The sequence below is a fragment of the Rhinatrema bivittatum genome, chromosome 12 (genome assembly GCF_901001135.1).
Source record: "Rhinatrema bivittatum chromosome 12, aRhiBiv1.1, whole genome shotgun sequence".
Classification (NCBI taxonomy): domain Eukaryota; kingdom Metazoa; phylum Chordata; class Amphibia; order Gymnophiona; family Rhinatrematidae; genus Rhinatrema; species Rhinatrema bivittatum.
Window position 1 is genome coordinate 79,319,127 of NC_042626.1, and position 21,592 is coordinate 79,340,718.

A 21,592-nucleotide genomic window follows, 5' to 3' on the forward strand; every position below is an offset into this window, starting at 1 on the left:
CGCCCGGTCCTGCAGGAGCTTAGTGTAAGGCGGATAGGTAACTAGGGCCTGTAATTCACTAACCCTGCGAGCTGAAGTAACAGCCAAAAGGAATAACACTTTCCAAGTGAGATATTTCAAGTCACAGGAGTGCAGAGGTTCGAAAGGAGGTTTCATTAGACGACCAAGAACCAGGTTAAGGTCCCAGGATGGGGCCGGAGGACGCAAGGGTGGCTTTAGATGGAGTAAGCCCTTAAGAAAGCGTGTTACTAGGTGTTGTACTGAAATAGGATTACCCCCAATACCCTTATGGAAGGCGGCTACCGCACTGACATGCATTCTGATAGAAGAGGTTTTAAGACCTGATTCAGAGAGATGCCATAAATAGTCCAAGAATTTGGAGATTGGACAGGAAAGGGGATCAAGGGACTGAGAAGTGCACCATGATGTGTACCTTTTCCATTTGTACGAGTAAGACTTTCTTGTGGAAGGCTTTCGTGAAGCTATCAGGACCCGAGAAACGGAATCTGAAAGGTTAAATGGTTGAAGGACTAACCTTTCAACATCCATGCCGTCAGGGACCAGGCTTGGAGGTTGGGATGGAGGAGGCATCCGTCGTTTTGAGTGAGCAGATGCGGGTCCTGTCCCAGAGGAATGTGCCTGCGGATGGAGAGATCCTGGAGTATTGGAAACCATACTTGGCGTGGCCAGTAAGGTGCTATCAGGATCATGGTTCCTCCGTCCTGGCGTAGCTTCACGAGAGTCTTTGACACAAGAGGGAGTGGAGGGAATGCATAGAGCAGACCGGTTGTCCACTTGAGGGAGAATGCATCTCTCGGCCGAGAGTGCTGGCTCCGAATGAGAGAGCAGTAATCGTCCACTTTGTGGTTCTGAGGGGACGCAAAGAGGTCTATGCGGGGAGAACCCCACTTGTGAAACAGAGAGGTCGCTACCAGAGGATCGAGTGACCACTCGTGTGGTTGGAAGACACGGCTCAGCTGGTCTGCCAATACATTGTCTACTCCCGGCAGGTAAGTGGCCCTGAGGTACATGGAGTGGGAGAGGGCTTCCGCCCAGATCTGCGCAGCTTCCTGACACAGAAGGAAGGAGCCTGTGCCTCCCTGCTTGTTTATGTACCACATGGCCACTTGGTTGTCCGTCTGGATTAAGATTATCTGATGAAATAGATGATCTTTGAAAGTTCGGAGCGCATAGCGGATTGCTCGAAGTTCCAGGAAATTGATCTGGTGTTCGGCTTCCTCTTTGGACCATAACCCTTGGGTTTGAAAGTCGTCCACATGGGCTCCCCAACCGATGTGAGAAGCGTCGGTGCTTAGGATTACTTGCGGATCCGGTGGAAGAAAAGGTAAGCCCTGAAGGAGGTTGACCTGAGTCGTCCACCAGGTTAAGGATAGGCGCAGCGCTTGCGTGACTGTGACTATGGAGGACAGAGGCTGAAAAGCTTGAATCCATTGGTGTCGTAGAGTCCATTGTGTTACTCTCATGGCTAGTCGGGTCATGGGAGTGACTTGAACCGAGGATGCCATGTGTCCTAGGAGAATGAGGAACTGGCGAGCCGTGGCAGTGTTCTGAGACTGGAGCTGGCGAGCCAGGGATATTAGGGTGTGGACCCTCTGAAGAGGAAGGTAAGCCTTTGCCTGTAAGGTGTCCAAGTCTGCCCCAATGAAGGATAAGGTTTGAGATGGGACTAAGCAAGATTTCTCGTAATTGACAAGAAACCCTAAGGAAAGGAGAGTTTGAATTGTCAATTTTAGGGAGGATTGAGCTATCTGTTGGGTGGAGGCCCTGATTAGCCAATCGTCCAGGTAGGGGTAGACGTGGACACCTTCCTTCCTTAGGAATGCTGCTACCACTACGAGACATTTGGTAAAGACTTGTGGGGCAGAAGCCAGACCGAAAGGTAGGACACGGTATTGATAATGGTCGTGGCCTACTAGAAACCGCAGATATTTGCGATGGGATTGTGTGATCGCAATGTGGGTATAAGCGTCCTTGAGGTCGAGAGAGCACAGCCAATCCCCTCTTTGTAGCAGAGGGAGCAGCGCGCCTAGGGTTACCATTTTGAACTTCTCTTTTTGAAGGTATTTGTTGAGGGCTCGAAGGTCCAAAATGGGACGTAGTCCCCCTGATTTCTTTGGTATTAGGAAGTATCTGGAATAGAATCCCTTGCCTCGTTGAGAGGGAGGAACGGGTTCTATAGCATTTGATTGCAGAAGAAGAGATACTTCCTGTTGTAATTGAGCCAAATGGGTGGATAGACTCCACGCTTGAAGAGGCGGGGAGTCTGCCGGAAGAGTTATGAAGTTGAGGTGGTAACCCTGTGCGATAATTGTTAGCACCCACTGATCTGAGGTGATCTGCAACCAAGGTTGTAGAAAATGGTACAGTCGACCTCCTACAGGAATGTCTGGAAGAGGGGTTTGGCATGTGTTCCCTACAGGGGAGTCAAAGGCCAGCTGCAGGCCCAGGAGGAGGGGCTACAGTAGGCCTTTGTTTCCTAGGCTGACGCGGCTGAGGCCTAGTAGAGGATCGAGCTGGACGAGGCCTGGCCGATGGAGGGTAGTAACGGCGTGGCCGAAAGAACGACTTCTTAGAGTCCTTCTTAAGTGGTTGTTTGGAGGAAACCTCAGACTGAACAGAAGAAAGTTGTTTTAACGTCTCGTGGTGATCTTTTAATTCAGCTACAATTTGCTGAATTTGTTCTCCAAACAAATTGTCCCCTAAGCAGGGTAAATCCGCTAAACGATCCTGGACCTCTGGGCGAAGGTTGGATGATTTTAACCAAGCCCAACGTCTGGCCGAAATGGCAGTAGCTGAAACCTTTGTGGAGGCATCAAAGATGTGATAAGCCGTTCTGATCTCGTGCTTCCCTGCTTCAAACCCTTTGTTAAGAAGGGCCTGAAGCTGTGGCTGGTATTGGTCAGGTAATGTGTCAGCAAAATCTTGCATCTGTTTAAGGATGGCTCTGTTATATTGCGTCATGTAGAGTTGATATGAGGCTATGCGAGAAATCAGCATAGCTCCATGGTACACTTTCCGTCCCACACTGTCCAGGAATTTATTGTCCTTGACCGGCGGAGTGGAGGAGTGTGGCTTTAGACGCTTGGCCTTTCTTTGTGCGGACTCAACCACAACAGAGCGATGATCCAGTTGAGGCTTTTGAAAGCCTGGTGCTGACTGGACGAGGTATGTGGAGTCAGCCTTCTTGTTAACTGGTGATACAGATGAAGGAGATTCCCAGTTTTTCTTTAAGAGATCGAGAAACACCTGGTGAATGGGGATGGAAGCGATGATTTTTGGAGCATCCAAAAATTGAAGCAGTTCCATCATCTGGTGTCTGTCATCGGTCTCAGATTGCAGCTGAAAAGGTACAATTTCGGACATCTCCTTTACAAAATTAATAAAGGAGAGATCCTCTGGAGGAGATCTTTTTCTACTCTCTGTAGGAGAAGGCGGTGATGGTAAATCTGTGTCAGAAGATGTATCATCACCCCAGGTATCATAGGGATCACTTGGGGGTTGAAGCCCCGATGGACCTGGTTGAGGATCCGAAGGCATCGAAGGAAACCTTGGAGGAACCGGTGGTACAATCGGTACTGGGAACGGCATCGAGGGTTTCGGTGCTGCCGATGGAGTCGGTGCCGGTCTTGGAACCGATGGAGCCAAAGGATAAATCGGTGGAGATATACGAGAAGGCACCGATGGGACCACCCCGGAAGGGGGAATCAGGAACGGTGTTTCTCCCGCCGATGAAAATCCAGTCGGAGACGATGGCGCTGTCGGTGCTACTGGAATCATCGATGGAAGGGCATGTACAAGTGCCTCCATACGTTGTAGTAGCGGTGCCAGCGCTTCCACCAAAGGTTCGGTGGTCGGTTCCTTCCTCGGTGGCGGAGTCGGTGCCGGGGTCGATGCCGGTGGCGGTGCCGGAATCGGTGCCGGAGACGGTGCCAATGGAGGTTGGAATCTTTGCATCGCTTTCTCGATGGCCTCCTGGACCAGCCGGTCCAGTTCAGCCCGGAGACCAGGGGTAACAATACCCGGCTCGACGGGAGAGGGAGGCTGAGGCAGAGCCGGAGGGACCACCGTAACCGGTGGGATCACGGCTCCCACACCCCGAGAGGGTGAGGGTTTCCTCGATGCCTGCGAACGAGACGTGGACGGTGCCAAGTCTGATCGAGGCCTCTTAGTCAGTGGTTCGGCCTGTTCAGAGGTCGATGACTGTGGATCCTCGACAGGCCGAGACTTGTGCCGTCGATGGCGATGCTTGTCCTTCCGGTCTCCTCGCCCATCCGGGGAGGGGACAGGAGTCGACGGCCGAGAAGTCATCGATGGTGGACGGTCACCGGAGGGTTGACGATAGTGGTGCAACTTCGACGGTGCCGGTTCCGATGACGTCGATGCTATCGATGGCGTTGGGGTGGGTACATGGAAGAGGAGCCCCATCTTCTCCATCCTGGCTTTGCGACCCTTAGGTGTCATTAGGGCACATTTGGTGCAAGTCAGGACATCATGCTCACTACCCAAACACAAAACACAAACCCTATGGGGGTCTGTGATTGACATAGTCCGGGTACAATCCAGGCATCGACGGAACCCCGTCGCCATGGCTTAAGGCCAAATTTAGTCGCGGGCTCGGTAATTGCCAACAGGCCTCGAGGGCCAAATTCGACGGTAGTCGAAGAAAAAAGGCAAAAAACTTACCGGTTTCCGCGGAGGTGACAAAAATTTGTCGAAGGGAGACCCCTGAGGGGCAAATTTTCTTCGGAAAGAAAAATACCGAATTCCTGTCAGGAACGTGGTAAGAGAGCTCCTTTCACCGCGTGGCAACTGCTGCGCGGAAAAAAGAAGACTGAAGGGAGACCCCTGCTGGCTGCAGGGTCAGTGCCTTGCTGGGCATGCCCAGTAGGGGCCAGTCAAAGTTCTGTTTAAACTTTGACAGAAGTTTTCCGTGGTGGGCTCCATCCTCGATGTCACCCATTTGTGAGGACAACCATCCTGCTTGTCCTGTGAGAAGTACTTTTCTGGACTGCAAACTGGTTAAGAGACAGGAAAAAGAGAGTAGGATTAAATGGTCAGTTTTCTCAGTGGAAAAGGGTAAACAGTGGAGTGCCTCAGGGATCTGTACTTGGACCAATGCTTTTTAATATATTTATAAATGATCTGGAAAGGGAACGACGAGTGAGGTGATCAAATTTGCAATTGACAGAAAATGATTTAGAGTTATTAAATCACAAGCAGATTGTGATAAATTCCAAGACCTTGCGAGACTGGTCGACTGGGCTTCCAAATGGTAGATGAATCTTAATGTGGACAAATGCAGGGTGATGCATATAGGGAAAAATAATCCATGTTGTAGTTACACAATGTTAGGTTTCATATTAGGAGTTACCACCCAGGAAAAAGATCTGAGCGTCATAGTGGGCAATACATTGAAATCTCTGGCTCAAAAACGCAACTACAATCCTAGGAATTATTACAAAAGGAATGGTGAATAAAATGGAGAATGTCATAGTACCACTATATTGCTCCATGGTCAGACCACATCTTGAATGCTGTGTGCAATTCTGGTCACCACATCTCAAAAAAGATATATTTGCACTGGAAAAGGTTCAGAAAGGGTGACCAAAATGATAAAGGGGATGGAACGGCTCCCCTATGAGAAAAGGCTAAAGAGGTTAGGGGCTGTTCAGCTTGAAGAAAAGACAGCTGAAGGGGGATATGATAGAGGTCTACAAAATCACAAGAGGACTAGAATGGGCAAATGTGACTCGGTTATTTACTCTTTCAAATATAAGGAATAGGGAGCACTCCATGAAGTTAGCAAGTAGCTTCTCTTCTCAGGCCACATGGGATGAGCTCCCACAACGGCCATGCAACTATCAGGCCTGTCCTCTCAGGCCACGGAGGATGAGTTCCGCGATGGCCCTGTGAAGGTCAGGTCTGGCCTCAGGCCACATGGGGTGAGCTTCGCAATGGCCCTGCAAAGGTCAGGTCAGGCCTCGAGCCCTGCCTGCCTCTCTTCTCAGGCACCAGGTAACTCTAAGTGGGTAAGCCTAAGTGCAAACTGGGTGAGCCACGGCCTATCCCGGCCCACCCATGGCTACGCCACTGGTTCTAAGGCAGATAACAAAACAGCAATAAAATATGACATACTAGCAAATACATACACTAAAATTGCAAATGAAAATACATTCAATATAATAAAATATATTCATAACAATTCAGTCTCACAATCAAATTTGTTGACCAGCTCATAAAGGTAAAAGTGAAAACGAATGTGTATTTTTTAAATGCTTTCTAAATTACAGCACCTCAGGTTTAGCCCTTAATGCAAAAAGGTGGCAAATTCCACAATATAGGAGCAAGCACAGAAAATGCTTTTGTATATGTAGCTTGCAAATGGGTCTCCTTAAATGAGGTATAATCAAAAGTGACTTATCCATAGTACAAAATACATGTACTCGTGTAAAATCTTCCTTCATAACCTTGAACACCAGCAATAACATTTTGAACTGGACTCACATAATAACAGGCAGCCAATATAAATCCATCAAGCAAGGTGTAACATGTTCAAACTTAGAATGGCCTATGAGCAAACAAGTTACAGAATTTTGAACTGCCTGTAAGGCTCTTTATTGGCGTTTCTGCAAGCCTATATAGATCGAATTACAATAGTCCAATATGGACATAAATCAGAAACAAGGAGAAGGTAAAGAGTCTTGCCATCCTCGCTTAAAATACCCAGATTTCACTACCACTCTTGTTTGTGGTTTGAAACACAGGGCAGAATCAATAATAATGCCAATATCGCTTACCTCAGATTGAAAGGGAAAGCAAGTGTTGCTTACCTGTAACAGGTGTTCTCACAGGACAGCAGGATGTTAGTCCTCACATATGGGTGACATCATCAGGATGGAGCCCAATCACGGAAAACTTCTGTCAAAGTTTCCAGAACTTTGACTGGCCCCTACTGGGCATGCCCAGCATGCACTAACCCTGCAGCCAGCAGGGGTCCCCCTTCAGTCTTATTTGATAGCTACAGGCAGTGCCGAAAAATTAAAACAAGAAAACGTTACGAACCCAACACCGCAGGGCGGCAGGTGGGTTTCGTGAGGACTAACATCCTGCTGTCCTGTGAGACCACCTGTTACAGGTAAGCAACACTTGCTTTCTCACAGGACAAGCAGGATGGTAGTCCTCACATATGAGTGAGTACCGAGCTGAGGATGTCCGAACATGCACCAAATGTACCCAACGGCGTGCAACAGGCACAACAACTGGGGTGGAATTTGGTAGAGGGCATCCTGAACCCCACCGGGCAGGCGGAAGGGTGTTGGTACGTCACGTTGGAAATAGGTTACGCAGGACAGATTGGCCGAAGATGGAATCCTGTCTTCCGGCTTTGTCCAAGCAATAGTGGGCTACGAAAGTGTGGAGAGAACTCCAGGTGGCAGCCTTGCAAATGTCAGGAAACGGCACCGATCGTAGGTGTGCTACTGAAGTCACCATGGCCCTCACAGAGTGTGCTTTAACACGGTCTTGAAAGGAATGCCTGCTTGCTGATAGCAAAAAGATATGCAGTCCGCCAACCAGGAGAGAGTCTGCTTACCCACAGGTTGCCCTAATTTGTTGGGATGGAAAGAGACGAATAACTGAGTGCTCTTCCTGTGGGCAACTGTACGGTCTAGGTAGAACGCTAAAGCCTGTTTACAGTCAAGGGTATGCAGAGCCTGTTCCCCTGGGTTGGAGTGGGGCCTGGGAAAGAAGATAGGTAGTATGATGGATTGATTAATGTGAAACTCCGAAACTACCTTAGGCATAAAAACATAAGAAAATGCCATACTGGGCCAGACCAAGGGTCCATCAAGCCCAGCATCCTGTTTCCAACAGTGGCCAATCCAGGCCATAAGAACCTGGCAAGTACCCAAAAACTAAGTCTATTCCATGTTACCATTGCTAATGGCAGTGGCTATTCTCTAAGTGAACTTAATAGCAGGTAATGGACTTCTCCTCCAAGAACTTATCCAATCCTTTTTTAAACACAGCTATACTAACTGCACTAACCACATCCTCTGGCAACAAATTCCAGAGTTTAATTGTGCGTTGAGTAAAAAAGAACTTTCTCCGATTAGTTTTAAATGTGCCCCATGCTAACTTCATGGAGTGCCCCCTAGCCTTTCTACTATCCGAAAGAGTAAATAACCGATTCACATCTACCCGTTCTAGACCTCTCATGATTTTAAACACCTCTATCATATCCCCCCTCAGTCGTTTCTTCTCCAAGCTGAAAAGTCCTAACCTCTTTAGTCTTTCCTCATAGGGGAGTTGTTCCATTCCCCTTATCATTTTGGTAGCCCTTCTCTGTACCTTCTCCATCGCAATTATATCTTTTTTGAGATGCGGCGACCAGAACTGTACACAGTATTCAAGGTGTGGTCTCACCATGGAGCGATACAGAGGCATTATGACATTTTCCGTTTTATTCATCATTCCCTTTCTAATAATTCCCAACATTCTGTTTGCTTTTTTGACTGCCGCAGCACACTGTACCGATGATTTCAATGTGTTATCCACTATGACACCTAGATCTCTTTCTTGGGTTGTAGCACCTAATATGGAACCCAACATTGTGTAATTATAGCATAGGTTATTTTTCCCTATATGCATCACCCTGCACTTATCCACATTAAATTTCATCTGCCATTTGGATGCCCAATTTTCCAGTCTCACAAGGAAAAAACTTAGGGTGAGTGCGGAGTACCGCCCGGTCCTGCAGGAGTTTAGTGTATGGCAGATAGGTAACTAGGGCCTGTAACTCACTAACCCTGCGAGCTGAAGTGATAGCCAAAAGGAAATGTGAGATATTTTAGGTCACAGGGGTGAATAGGTTCGAAGGGTGGTTTCATGAGCCGCCCGAGAACCAGATTAAGGTCCCAAGAAGGGGCCGGAGGACGTAAAGGTGGCCTAATATGGAGTAAGCCTTTAAGAAAACGTGTTACAAGGGGTTGTACTGATATAGGGACATCCCCTACACCTTTATGGAAGTCGGCTACCACACTGACATGCATTCTGATGGAAGAGGTCTTTAGACCTGATTCTGATAAATGCCGGAGATAGTCCAAAAACCTTGGGATTGGACAGGAAAAGGGATCAAGGGATTGCGAAGAACACCATGATGTACACCTTTTCCATTTATAGGAATAAGACTTTCTTGTGGAAGGCTTCCGTGAAGCAATCAGGACACGAGAAACCGAATCTGAAAGGTTAAGTGGTTGAAGGATTAACCTTTCAACATCCATGCCGTCAGGGACAAGGCCTGAAGATTGGGATGGCGTAGACATCCGTCGTTCTGAGTGATCAGAAGCGGGTGTGTTCCCAAGGGAATGTGCCTGCAGATGGAGAGATCCTGGAGTATGGGAAACCACACTTGGCGTGGCCAGTGAGGTGCTATCAGGATTATGGTTCCCTTGTCGTGACGGAGCTTCATGAGAGTCCTCAAGAGAAGAGGAAGTGGAGGGAATGCATAGAGCAGACCGGCTGCCCACGAGAGGGAGAATGCATCTCTGGGCTGAGAGCGCTCGCTCCGAATGAGGGAACAGTAATTGTCCACTTTGTGTTTCTGAGGGGACGCAAAGAGGTCTATTTGGGGATAACCCCATTGCTGGAAAAGAGAAGTCGCTACTGAGGGATTGAGCGACCACTCGTGCGGTTGGAAGATACGACTCAGTTTGTCTGCCAAGACATTGTGTACTTCCGGCAAGTAGGTGGCCCTGAGGTACATCGAGCGGGAGAGCGCTTCCGCCCAAATCTGCCCAGCTTCCTGACACAGAAGGAAGGAGCCTGTGCCTCCCTGTTTGTTGATGTACCACATGGCCACCTGATTGTCCGTCTGGATCAGGATGACGTGATTTGATAGGCAATCCTGAATAGCTCTGAGAGCATATCGCATTGCTCGAAGCTCCAGGAAATTTATCTGGTGTTTGGCTTCCTCTGGAGACCAAGATCCTTGTGTCTGTAGATCGTTCACATGAGCTCCCCAGCTGAGGTTGGAAGCATCGGTGGTGAGAATGAGTTGAGGATCTGGTAGATGAAAAGGCAGTCCCTGGAGGAGATTGTTCTGATATTTCCACCAGGCGAGAGACAGACGGACTGCATCGGTGATGTGGACAATGGTTGACAGAGGCTGAGTCGCTTGAATCCATTGTGACCTCAGAGTCCAATGCATGACTCTCATGGCCAGGCGGGCCATCAGTGTGAGATGGACTGAGGACGCCATGTGTCCGAGAAGGACAAGGAATTGCTGAGCTGTTGCCGTATACTGAGACTGCAACTGGTGGGCGAGAGACACGAGGGTTTGCACTCGTTATTGAGGTAGAAAGGCTTTTGCCTGTAAGGTGTCCAAGTCTGCCCCAATGAAGGACAAGGTTTGAGATGGGACTAAAAAGGATTTTTCGTAATTGACGAGAAATCCTAGAGAAATTAGAGTGTGTAGGGTCAAATCCAGGGACGATCGAGCAGTTTGCTGGGTTGGGACCCTGATTAACCAGTCGTCTAAATAGGGGTAGACGTGAACTTCTTTCCTGAGAAAGGCTGCGACCACTACGAGACATTTGGTAAAGATTCATGGTGCCAATGCTAGGCCGAATGGAAGCACCCGGTATTGATAGTGCCTTGGGCCTACTAAAAACCGGAGGTACTTGCGATGAGCTAGAGCTAGAGCTATGTGGGTGTATGCATCCTGGAGGTCCAGAGAGCAGAGCCAGTCTCCTCTTTGTAGAAGAGGTAGAAGCGAGCCCAAGGTTACCATCTTGAACTTTTCCCGCTGGAGGTACTTGTTGAGGGCACGTAGGTCCAAAATTGGACGAAGCCCCCCGGAATTTTTGGGAATCAAAAAGTACCGGGAATAGAACCCTAGGCCTTGTTGCGAAAGAGGAATGGGTTCTATTGCTCTTGACTGGAGAAGAAGAGAAACCTCCTGCTCCAGAAGGACAGAGTGGTCGGTTACTCTCCACGCTTGTAGAGGTGGGGAGTCCGGTGGAAGAGCAAGAAAGTTCAGGTGGTAACCCTGAGCAATGATTGCTAGCACCCATTGGTCGGTTGCGATTGAGTGCCACATTCCATGAAAGTGGCATAGTCGACCTCCCACTGGTATGCCTGGCAGAGGGACCAGGCTGCTGCTCTCCAAGTGAAAGTCAAAAACCTGAAGCAGGCCCCGGCTGGGGAGCTGCTTGTGGCTTTTGCTTCCGGGGCTGGCGAGGCTGAGATTTTTGATAAGGCCTCATAACTCGGGACCTTGTTGGTGGGGGATAGTACATCCTTGGACGGAAGAATGACTTCTTAGAGTCCTTCTTGAAGGGCTGTCTAGAAGGGAAGTCAGAAGGTATCGATGAGAGCTGTTTGAGGGTCTCATGATGGTCCTTTAACTCAGCCACTATTTGCTGAATCTGTTCACCGAATAGATTATCTCCTACACAGGGCAGGTCGGAGAGCCTGTCTTGTACTTCTGGGAGGTGTCGAAGATATCATAAGCTGTTCTTATCTCATGCTTTCCTGCCTCAAACCCCTTGTTGACAAGGGTTTGAAGATGTTCTTGGAATTGGTCAGGCAGGGTTTCAGAGAAGTCCTGTATTTGCTGGAAAATGACCCTATTGTATTGGGTCATGTACAGCTGGTAAGAAGCAATTCTGGAGATGAGCATGGCCCCTCGGAACACTCGTCGACCAATATTGTCTAGGAACTTGTGTTCCTTGACAGGAGGGGTAGAGGAGTGAGGCTTCGTCCTTTTTGCTTTCTTTTGAGCTGATTCAACCACAACTGAGTGGTGGTCAAGCTGAGATTTTTGAAAGCCAGGGGCTGACTGTACTAGATAAGTAGTGTCAGCTTTTCTGTGTACTGGGGCAATGGATCCAGAGTTTTCCAGTTCTTTTTGAGGAGGTCAAGAAGAATTTGATGAATGGGAATAGAAGTGATCACTTTGGAGGCATCCAGGAATTGGAGAAGCTCCATCATCTGGTGCCTATCATCTTGCTCCATCTGAAGCTGAAAAGGGACCAATTCCGACATTTCCTTCACAAAGTTAATGAAAGAGAGGTCCTCTGGAGGAGAACACTTTCTACTTTCAGTAGGAGAGGGAGGTGAAGGTAAGTCATCGGTGTCTGTAGAGGTATCATCACCCCAGGTGTCATAAGGATCAGCAGGCTGACCTGTAGGACGAGAAGGGGGTTGGATACCCGAAGGGCCCGGCTGAGGCTCCAAGAAAATGGAAGGAATCACCAGGGGCACCGCGGACGCCCTGGGGGCATCAGTGCCGGCATTGAAAGCATCGATGGCGCCGATGTGCGTATCGCCCCCGATGAATGAATCGGTAGCGAGGGACGACATGGCATCGATGGCTGAGGCAATACCCACGAAGGAGGAATGCAGAACAGTGTTTCTCCTCCCGATGAAGCTGTATTCAGGGAGCGCACCGGAGCCATCAGAGACCCGGGATCACTGATGGAAGGGCAGTCATGAGCGCCTCCATCCAGGATAGCAGCGGTGCCAGCGCTGCTGGAATCAGGTCGATGACCGGTTCCACTCTCGGTGCCAGAGGAACCTGGAGTCGTTGCATCGCCTTGTCGATGGCCTCCTGGACCAGCCGGTCCAGTTCTTCCCGGAGACCTGGGGCAATCAGACCCGGCTCCAAGACGGAAGAGGGAGGCTGAGGCACAGTCGGAGGGACCACCTTTACAGGCGGAATTGCGACTCCCAAACCCCGATCAGGTGAGGGTGGCCTCGATGTCCCGGTCACAGGAGTGGTCGGTGCCATTCCTGGACGGGGCTTCTTGGATGGTGGCTCGGACGGTGGCGAGGTCAATGATTTCGGTCCCTCGACGGTCCGAGACTTACGATGCCGATGGCGATGTTTCTCCCTACGATCCCCTCGATCTTGAGGGGGAGAAACGGGAGTCGATGGCCGTGAAGACGTCGATGGCGGGCGGTCACCGGACGGATGTCAATGCTGGTGCGACTTCGATGGTGCCGGTTCCGATGACGTCGATGCGATGGATGGCGTCGGGGTGTGAGCACAGAAAAGGAGTCCCATCTTCTCCATTCTGGCTTTGCGACCTTTTGGTGTCATGAGGGCACATTTGGTGCAAGTCAGGACATCATGCTCACGGCCTAAACACATTACACAGACTCTATGAGGGTCTGTGATAAACATGGTGCGAGTACAGTCTGGGCACCGACGAAACCCCGACGCCATGGCCATAGAAAAAATCGAGCCGCGGTACAGTCGACAGCCAGTAGGCCGCGAGGGCCAAACTCGACGGTAATCGACGAAAAACGGTGAAAAACTTACCGGAGTACCGCGGCCTGAGAAAAGTTAGAGGAGGGACCCCTGTGAGGCAATTTAATTTTAATTAACTCCGTGAGGAAAATTCCTGTCAGGAATCTCTTCAGAGCTCCTAAACCGCGAGGCTACTGCTGCGCGGAAAAAAGAAGACTGAAGGGGGACCCCTGCTGGCTGCAGGGTTAGTGCCATGCTGGGCATGCCCAGTAGGAGCCAGTCAAAGTTCTGGAAACTTTGACAGAAGTTTTCCGTGATTGGGCTCCATCCTGATGATGTCACCCATATGTGAGGACTACCATCCTGCTTGTCCTGTGAGAAAAATATATTCAGCAATGCATAAACCATATACATTTGGTGGTTCCTAAACACAGCTAATCCACAACATCCTCTGTCTTATTCAAGTTCAAAGCTAATTTACTGTCCTGCATCCAAGATTGAACATCACCAATACAGTTAGCTAAGATAGACAATGTATCCTGAAGGCACTGACCAACAGGCATAAACAATTGTAAATCATCTGCATATATTTTACATCGTACCCCAAATGTGGAGATACATTTCCATAAAGAACTTAAATATACATTGAATAATGCAGCTGAGATTATGGACCCCTGCGGCACCTCAGTTTTAACCTCTTGAGGGAAGAATGTGCCGTTAGAGGTATGGACTCAATATGAGCCATCTGTTAAAGAAGGTTCGAACCATTAAGGCCTGTACCATCCATCTCCATTGATTCAAGCCTTCAGAGTAGGATGAAAAATTAACTGGCTAAAGGTACCAGAATAACTGAATGACTTTTATCAAGTTCACATAATCAATTAATATCATCAATGTTTCTGTGCTATAGTGCAGCCTGAACCCCTCCAAGGTAGGTCAAGAATTGGATTTAGCCTGCATTTCTTAAGTACCGAACATAGCAGTTATTTACACTTACGGTAATTCAGAACATTGCAGACAGACTTATAGAAGGGCTTAAAATGCAGGACTGTTGATCCACATTACAAAAATTGCACTGGTCACCTGTGTATTGTGTACAATTTAATATGATAATCCATTTATTCAAAATTCGGCATGGTTTGGATCCTTATCTGGTTTGTAGAACTGCTTAGCATGTGCAGGCTAGAACTCTATGCTTGCTCTGTGTTCCAGACTCTCAGGGTATTAGAGTGGAGAGAAAACGGGTAAGAATGTTTTTATGGTAGCACCTAAATTTTGGAACTCCCTTCCTGTGCGGCTTAGATCAATTTCTGACCTTTTGTACTTTTCAGAAGCACCTTAAGGCTTGTGTTTTTCAATTTTGGGTCAGAGCTTGTAGTTGATAATTGTGTATGTCTTTTTTTTAGATTTTGACTGTATTTATGTCTCTATTTCATTTGGCTAATTTATATTGTAAGCCTGTGTTTATATTAAGATTCTTGTAAATCACATTGTAAATGAAATTCATAAACTGAATAAACAATAATAATAATAATACCTAGTACAAGGCATGTGCCCTCTGAGTATTATAGGGGAGGATGAGCAGAAAGACAGGTGTAAAAATGTAAAGAGAGGTGGCATAAATAAGAAAGTAAATTAGATCCTATATACCCTCATCCACCTCCCCCTTCCAACCCCATTCCCCCTGAATGGGGTTGATACAACCACGACCAGTGGGATAAGGGAGTTCAGGAGGATGAAATAATGTCAAAGGCCAGATTGAGCTTTTCTCACGTTCCTTGCTATAGAAGACACAATTAGGTGGGATTTTGGTCTATCATCACAGTGGAAAAGAATAAAAGTGGAATCCAGGCTTATCTATCACCAGAATTTGTAATCTGATACCACATCAACCCCCTACACAGCCCATTTTGTTCCCATGTCTGTATACAAAACATATGACATATTTTTCTGCCCTCCACCATCATTTAGAGAGAGAGTTCCCATGCAGAGAGCTAAGCTCTTCCCAGCCTTCACACACAATCGGGCCTGCAGGAGGATGATACCAAATCTAGTTCACAGTACTTGGGCCATGTTACTGTAGGCTCATACTAGTATAAGAATACAAACAGCTGTGTCCATTCACACCCTCAGGGCCAGCTGTCCAGAAAACAGCTAGCGTAAACCCATAAATAATCAGATTCAATGTAACTGAACATATGTTTCTCACAGCCTCCAAAACTCAGCACTTTCAGCCCTTGGTCTGTGCCTTCCCTTTCAGTGATCTGCTGCTCCAGTGTTTTCAGCCCCCGCATTCTCTTAACTTTACTGGAATCTCCTTGCACATTTTCAAATGCAAACATATATACGCAGTCACCCAGCCCTACTGGTGATTTCCTATCTGAAGATTCTGATCCTTATTGCAGGTGCAGCCCTCATGTCTCACTTCACTGGCAGTAGCAGGGAGGAAAGCGCAGGAGCTCTGTCCCAGGCAGGGTGGGGCAGGGCAGTGCTGGTATCACAGGTTTCACCATTATGACCCAGGCATGCTGGAACTTGAGCACACTCCCAGCACTGCTCAGTCTTTTGCTCTCCAGTGTCTCGCTCCTTTTACCGATTATTTTTAAGCTGACAGCTAAAATGTGCCTGTGGAGACAAGTAAAATGAAACACTGACAGAAAAATAGAAGAGAGGAAAAACAAGTAGAGGGGAAATAGAAGTAAATACAGTAGTGGTAAAGAGAAGGAGTCAGAGAAAGCAATGCAGAGGGGGAGACAGAGAGATCGTCACAAAGAGAAAGAATAAAGACAAGGCAGAAAAAAAGTAAAAGAAGAGAAAATACCAAGCCAGACAAATATCCTGAGAGAGAGTGTGTATGTGAGAGTAAGCTCCTGGGATCACACTACACCTTAACATAGACCCCTCAGCCCTGAGGCCCCAATGTGATGTGATGCACTGTGGCAATGGTTAGCAGCACATAGTGAATACACCAGATGTGAAAGAAATCAGCAACAGCAGTACTGAAAGAATCTCAGTGACCAGGCAGCTGCACTGCAAAGCATCAGGCAGATTCACAGCACAAAAAAAGGAATTTCATGCAGGGCTCGTATAGGAGGCTCCAGTGAGACTTCACCCAGGGTAAGGGGAATAGCTATAGACGGCTCCAGTGAGACTTCACCCGGGGTAAGGGGAATAGCTATAGAAGGCTCCAGTGAGACTTCACCCGGGGTAAGGGGAATAGCTATAGACGGCTCCAGTGAGACTTCACCCGGGGTAAGGGGAATAGCTATAGACGGCTCCAGTGAGACTTCACCCGGGGTAAGGGGAATAGCTATAGAAGGCTCCAGTGAGACCTCACCCAGGGTAAGGGGAATAGCTATAGAAGGCTCCAGTGAGACTTCACCCGGGGTAAGGGGAATAGCTATAGAAGGCTCCAGTGAGACTTCACCCGGGGTAAGGGGAATAGCTATAGACGGCTCCAGTGAGACTTCACCCGAGGTAAGGGGAATAGCTATAGACGGCTCCAGTGAGACTTCACCCGGGGTAAGGGGAATAGCTATAGAAGGCTCCAGTGAGACTTCACCCAGGGTAAGGGGAATAGCTATAGACGGCTCCAGTGAGACTTCACCCGGGGTAAGGGGAATAGCTATAGACGGCTCCAGTGAGATCACATATGCAGTACAGAGAAAAACTGTATGTCTGCAGGCCTTCTGTGTGAGGGCCTGCAGCTCTGGACTAATGAGTGCATGAGTCTTTGTGCCAGCATGAGCAGGCCTGTGCTTTTCCTGCTGAGGTCCACTATGATACTACCTACTGAATCTCAAAGACACATGTGCATGCAAGCTGACCACTAATGTTAAGTATACAAGAAATAGTCCCCAGAGAAGCATTCACACTACCCACTCCCCTAAGGATTAACAGTCTGCCCTCCATGATACAGGAGCTTAAACTCCTACAGAAGTCAGCATTTCTCTCACCAGAAATTGTTCCTCTGTGCTGGAATGAGGACTACATTGCTGCTTCACACAGGTGCTGCTTCTCATTTGCTGTTGTGACTCAATGCCTGTCATTTCATCCCGTAAACTGGCCAACCAAATGCAGCAGGGCTCTGGGGAGCTGCAGTCCACCCCAACAGCTTGTTCCCACTGCCAGCATTCACTTCGCCAAGCACTCTCCACCACAGACATCACTGCACCTCGGGTCCCACTGCCAAACAAACTCCAAGGGCACCCAGGAGACTCAGCTACAGATGGGAGACGAAGCAGTTGTAGAAAGAAAACGTCTTTCTGGTGAGCACTCTGCTGCTGTCATGTCTTGCCCTGATTCAGCAGAAGTCCTGAAAAGTGTCTCTCAGTGGTGTGATGGGCACAACAGGACTACCTGTGGCTGGGTCTCAGCTTGTCAGGCACAAGGAGTGAGACAAGAACTAAAATGCAATAAAAAAGACGAACATTCATGAAAGAAGACTGGAAGCTCCTCACGCGGTGTTTCTCTCTCTCTCTCTATCTGACTGCAGCTGCTGAGGACGATCATCATTCCAGCCCTCCTTTCCCTGAGACCCAGCCCACCCCAGCTACTGCAAGTCTCACCCTGCCGGAAATGTGGAGGCCAGGAGGAATGATACATGGCACCTCCTCCCTCCCTTGAAATTCAAATTAAAAAATAGTGTGATATGATAATCTGTGTGTTGCCAAAGTACTAAATTAGGAGAGCAATTTTTTAAAAAACCCATGTACTTTATATCCAGGAGCTTGTACGTAGTTTCTCACAAAGAAACTCCTCACAGCATTTCCACGTGAAAATTCAGGGATAGGAAGCCACAAGTATTTTCCAGCAGCGCAAAGCAGGTGTGAACATTTCAGAATGAAATAAATCCCCATACACTGCTTGCTGGCCCTGGCCCTCAGTCCACAGCCCATATAAGTGCACTTTTAACTGCAAAAGGGGAACAGCAACTTTCAGCTTCTAAGTTACCTAGACAAAACTGCTTAAGGAAAGAAATTCAAGGGTGGCAGAATACCACAGATTCTGCTGCTGTAGCTGCTGTTTCTCCTCCTTCCCCAAAGGTTAAATGGAGTTTTTCTTGCTCATTCTCTTTTGGGAAGTCTTTTAATTTTCGCTGTCAGCTTTGAAAAACGTGCGTCTATTTGACCTTTGTATTTTGTATAGCACAGGAGGAACCGTATTTCTGCATCTATTTCTTCAGTGTTGCACCGCATGTAAAGTCTGACTTTTTAGGATTTCCAGTTCAATTTTGGTATGCAAGTTTCCACTTCTAATTTGTGATCTCCTATGCTGTATTTGGTGAGAGTTTGCCTTCGTTTCACATGTGTGATCAGTATAAAGTTTTCTGCTAGCGCAGTGGTTGTCAAAGTATGCCCCAGGACTCCTGGAGATCCCACATGGTTTAGGGAGTCCTTACCTTGAGCTGATGCCAACCCCACCCTGAAAGAAGTGAGGAAACAAACATCCAAGAAAGAGAAGGTGATAAGGGACTCGCTCAATGCTTTCTAAAACAGAATCAGAAATCATGGTGTCACTGCTCTTTTACCTGCTGCCAATAAAGAAAGTTGAAGGCACATATCAATGCAAGCAGAGTAAATGTGTGGAGGTTTTAATTCCCTGACTCTCAGGTCAATCCAGTACCGAGCGGTAGGAAGAGCTGGGTTAGTGCCCGGCGCACCCGCGGTTGCCGCACGCACAGTGCAGCTCACCTACCGCTCGATCCTGTATGTAAATAGCTTGCTAATGCAAGCTGCGTCTTAGAAGCGTCCGTGAAGCGTTAGGCCCGCGCAACCCGTTTTACTGTATAGAGCGCTATAGCTCTATACAGTAAAACGGGTTGCGCGGGCCTAACGCTTCACGGACGCGCTGGTATCTGTCATTTGAAATGACAGGTACCAGGAAGTGGACAGTTCTCCGACGCTCAGGATTGTCTCTCCCCTCCTCCCGAAGCAACAAAAGCGAAAAAAAAAAGGTTGCAAGAGAGAGAAGGGAGAGAGGACGGGCAATCCTAAGCTCGGGATGGCCAGTCCCTCTCCCCTCCTCCCGAGGCAAGGCGCAAAAAGCAGCCTTGCTCCGGGAGGAGGGGAGAGAGGATTGGCAGTGTGAAGCAACCAAGCTACTTACTTTTTTTTGCAGCCCTCCGAAGGAGACGGCCATCAGCAGAAACAGATCGCGGCTCCCCTGCCTCCCGGCGAAGATGGACGCCTGCACGGGGAAAAGTGGCTCCTGTGCGTGCAATTGGCCGCTCAAGACGTGACGTCACGACGTTTGGCGTCACGGCATTTGACGTCACGTCTTGAGTGGCCAATTGCACGCACAGGGGCCGCTTTCCCCCGTGCAGGCGTCCATCTTTGCCGGGAGGCAGGGGAGGGGAGCCGCGATCCATTTCTGCTGATGGCCGCTCAAGACGTGACGTCCATCTTCCTGAGCAGCTGGAGGCAGGAGAGGGGAGCCGCGGTCGCGTTCGCTGATGTCCGGATGGGGGGGCTGCAAAAGTAAGTCGCTTTATACTGCCAGTCCCCTCCCCCCTCCTCCCGGAGCAAGGCTGCTTTTCGCGCCCTGCTTCGGGAGGAGGGGAGCCCCCCTGGCAATCCCGTCCTCATCGATGTCCGGAGTGGGGGCTGAAAAAAGTAAGTCGCTTCGTACTGCCAGTCCCCTCCCCCCTCCTCCCGGAGCAAGGCTGCTTTTCGTGCCCTGCTTCGGGAGGAGGGGAGGGAGGACTGGCAATCCCGAAGGTAGGATTGCCCTTCCTCTCCCCTCTCTCTCTTGCAACTTTTTTTTTCTTTTCTTTTTTTTTTTGCTTCAGAAGGAGGGGAGAGGACTGGGGCTGCCCCGGGGACCGGCACCCATGGACGCAGCCAGGGCAGGAGAGCGGGGGCTGGGGGAAAGTTTGCCGCCTACCCTTACCCCTGCCTCTAATGCAGGGGTAGGGGTAGGCGGTAAGTTAGCAGGTTAAATGCGGGGCAAAACAGCAGGGTAAAATAGCGATAGTCGGGGCGCGCGTTACTGGATGGTAGGGAATAGCTAATTCGCTCGTTTGCATGCAATATACATGCCGCGTGCGGAAGGGGTTGCCCGGAGATTTTAGGACGCGGTAGGAGTAGGTTAAAGGGGGTTGTGGATCGCAGGAAGGGCTAACGCGGCCGGGAAGTGAGTAGAACGCGGTTAGGAGCGGGGCAAACGCGGCCGCACTTTACTGGATAGACCTGTCTGTTACTTGCAGGTAAGATGCACTGGTAACCTAACAATATCTGGCACTATCATGAGCCAAAAGATGCTGATAAATTCCCTCCTCTCTAGTCCCATCGCTGCTAATCCAGAGTGAGCAAAACCCAAAAACCTCTCCATCAAAGAGGCTCACCAACCCAGGTTGGCGAGCCTCTTTGATGGAGAGGCCGCTGCTACTAGCAATATTTATAAATTTATTTTATTTTAAATATTTATAGACCGTTTTTCACAGAAGCCCAGGGTGATGAATAAAGAAATTCATAAAAACAGCAAAACAGACTAAGACAAAGACAACAGACAAAAAGCAAACATCAAAAACACAGTACAGTAAGAGCCCGGTAACAGAAAGCTCAGCATTACAAGCTCAGAGCCTTCAAAAGTTCAGAAAGTTTAGCTTTTGTCTGAGAAAAGCCATCTGAAATCAAACAATTTTCAGCTCTTTCTTGAAGATCTTTTCATAGGTTGTTAGCCGCAATTCGGCTGGCAAAGTGTTCCATAAGGGGTAAATTTTAAAACATACACACGGGCATACATGTGCGCACGCTACCAGGTGTGCACACATGTATGCCTGATTTTATAACATGCACGCGAGCAAGCGCGTGCATGTTATAAAATCAGGGGTCAGCGCACGCAAGGGGGTGCACACTAGTGCATCTTGCGCGCGCCAATGCCCTCGAAATCGGAGCGGCCTGGGAGGGAATTTCCCTTCCCCCTATTCTAACCTTCCCACCCCTTCCCCTAACCTTTCCACCCCTAGCCCTATTTTAACCTCCCCTGACCTCTATCTCACCTTTTGCGCCTGCCTCCAGGCAGGCACAAGTTGCACAAACCGGCAGCCTGCTGACACGCGATCCTCCGATACAGCGGCAAATGGCCACTGTGCCGGAGGCCTCTGGCCCCGCCCACCCCACCCTTTTTTTAAAGCCCCGGGACTTAGATGCGCCCTGGGGCTTTACGCGCGTCGCCGGGCCTTTATAAAATAGGCCTGGCACACGTAACCCGATTTACACGCGTGGAGCTTTTAAAATCCGGCCCTAAATGTCTGGAAGTGCCAAAAAATGTTGTCAGATGCCAAAGGCTTCCTTGACAGAAATATAAAGTTTGGGA

The 21,592-nt window shown here is 48.8% G+C and overlaps 1 protein-coding gene across 1 annotated transcript in view; it reads right to left on the reverse strand.

Annotated features, from left to right (window-relative positions):
• The window catches only part of ARHGAP23 (Rho GTPase activating protein 23), a 389,525-nt gene extending 371,690 nt beyond the window's left edge, over window positions 1-17,835 (reverse strand). The window contains 1 exon segment of the mRNA XM_029573609.1: window positions 17,230-17,835. Within this exon segment, the coding sequence (XP_029429469.1) occupies window positions 17,230-17,439 (210 nt within the window). The 5' untranslated portion in view covers window positions 17,440-17,835.
• Window positions 17,836-21,592: the final 3,757 nt, after the last annotated feature.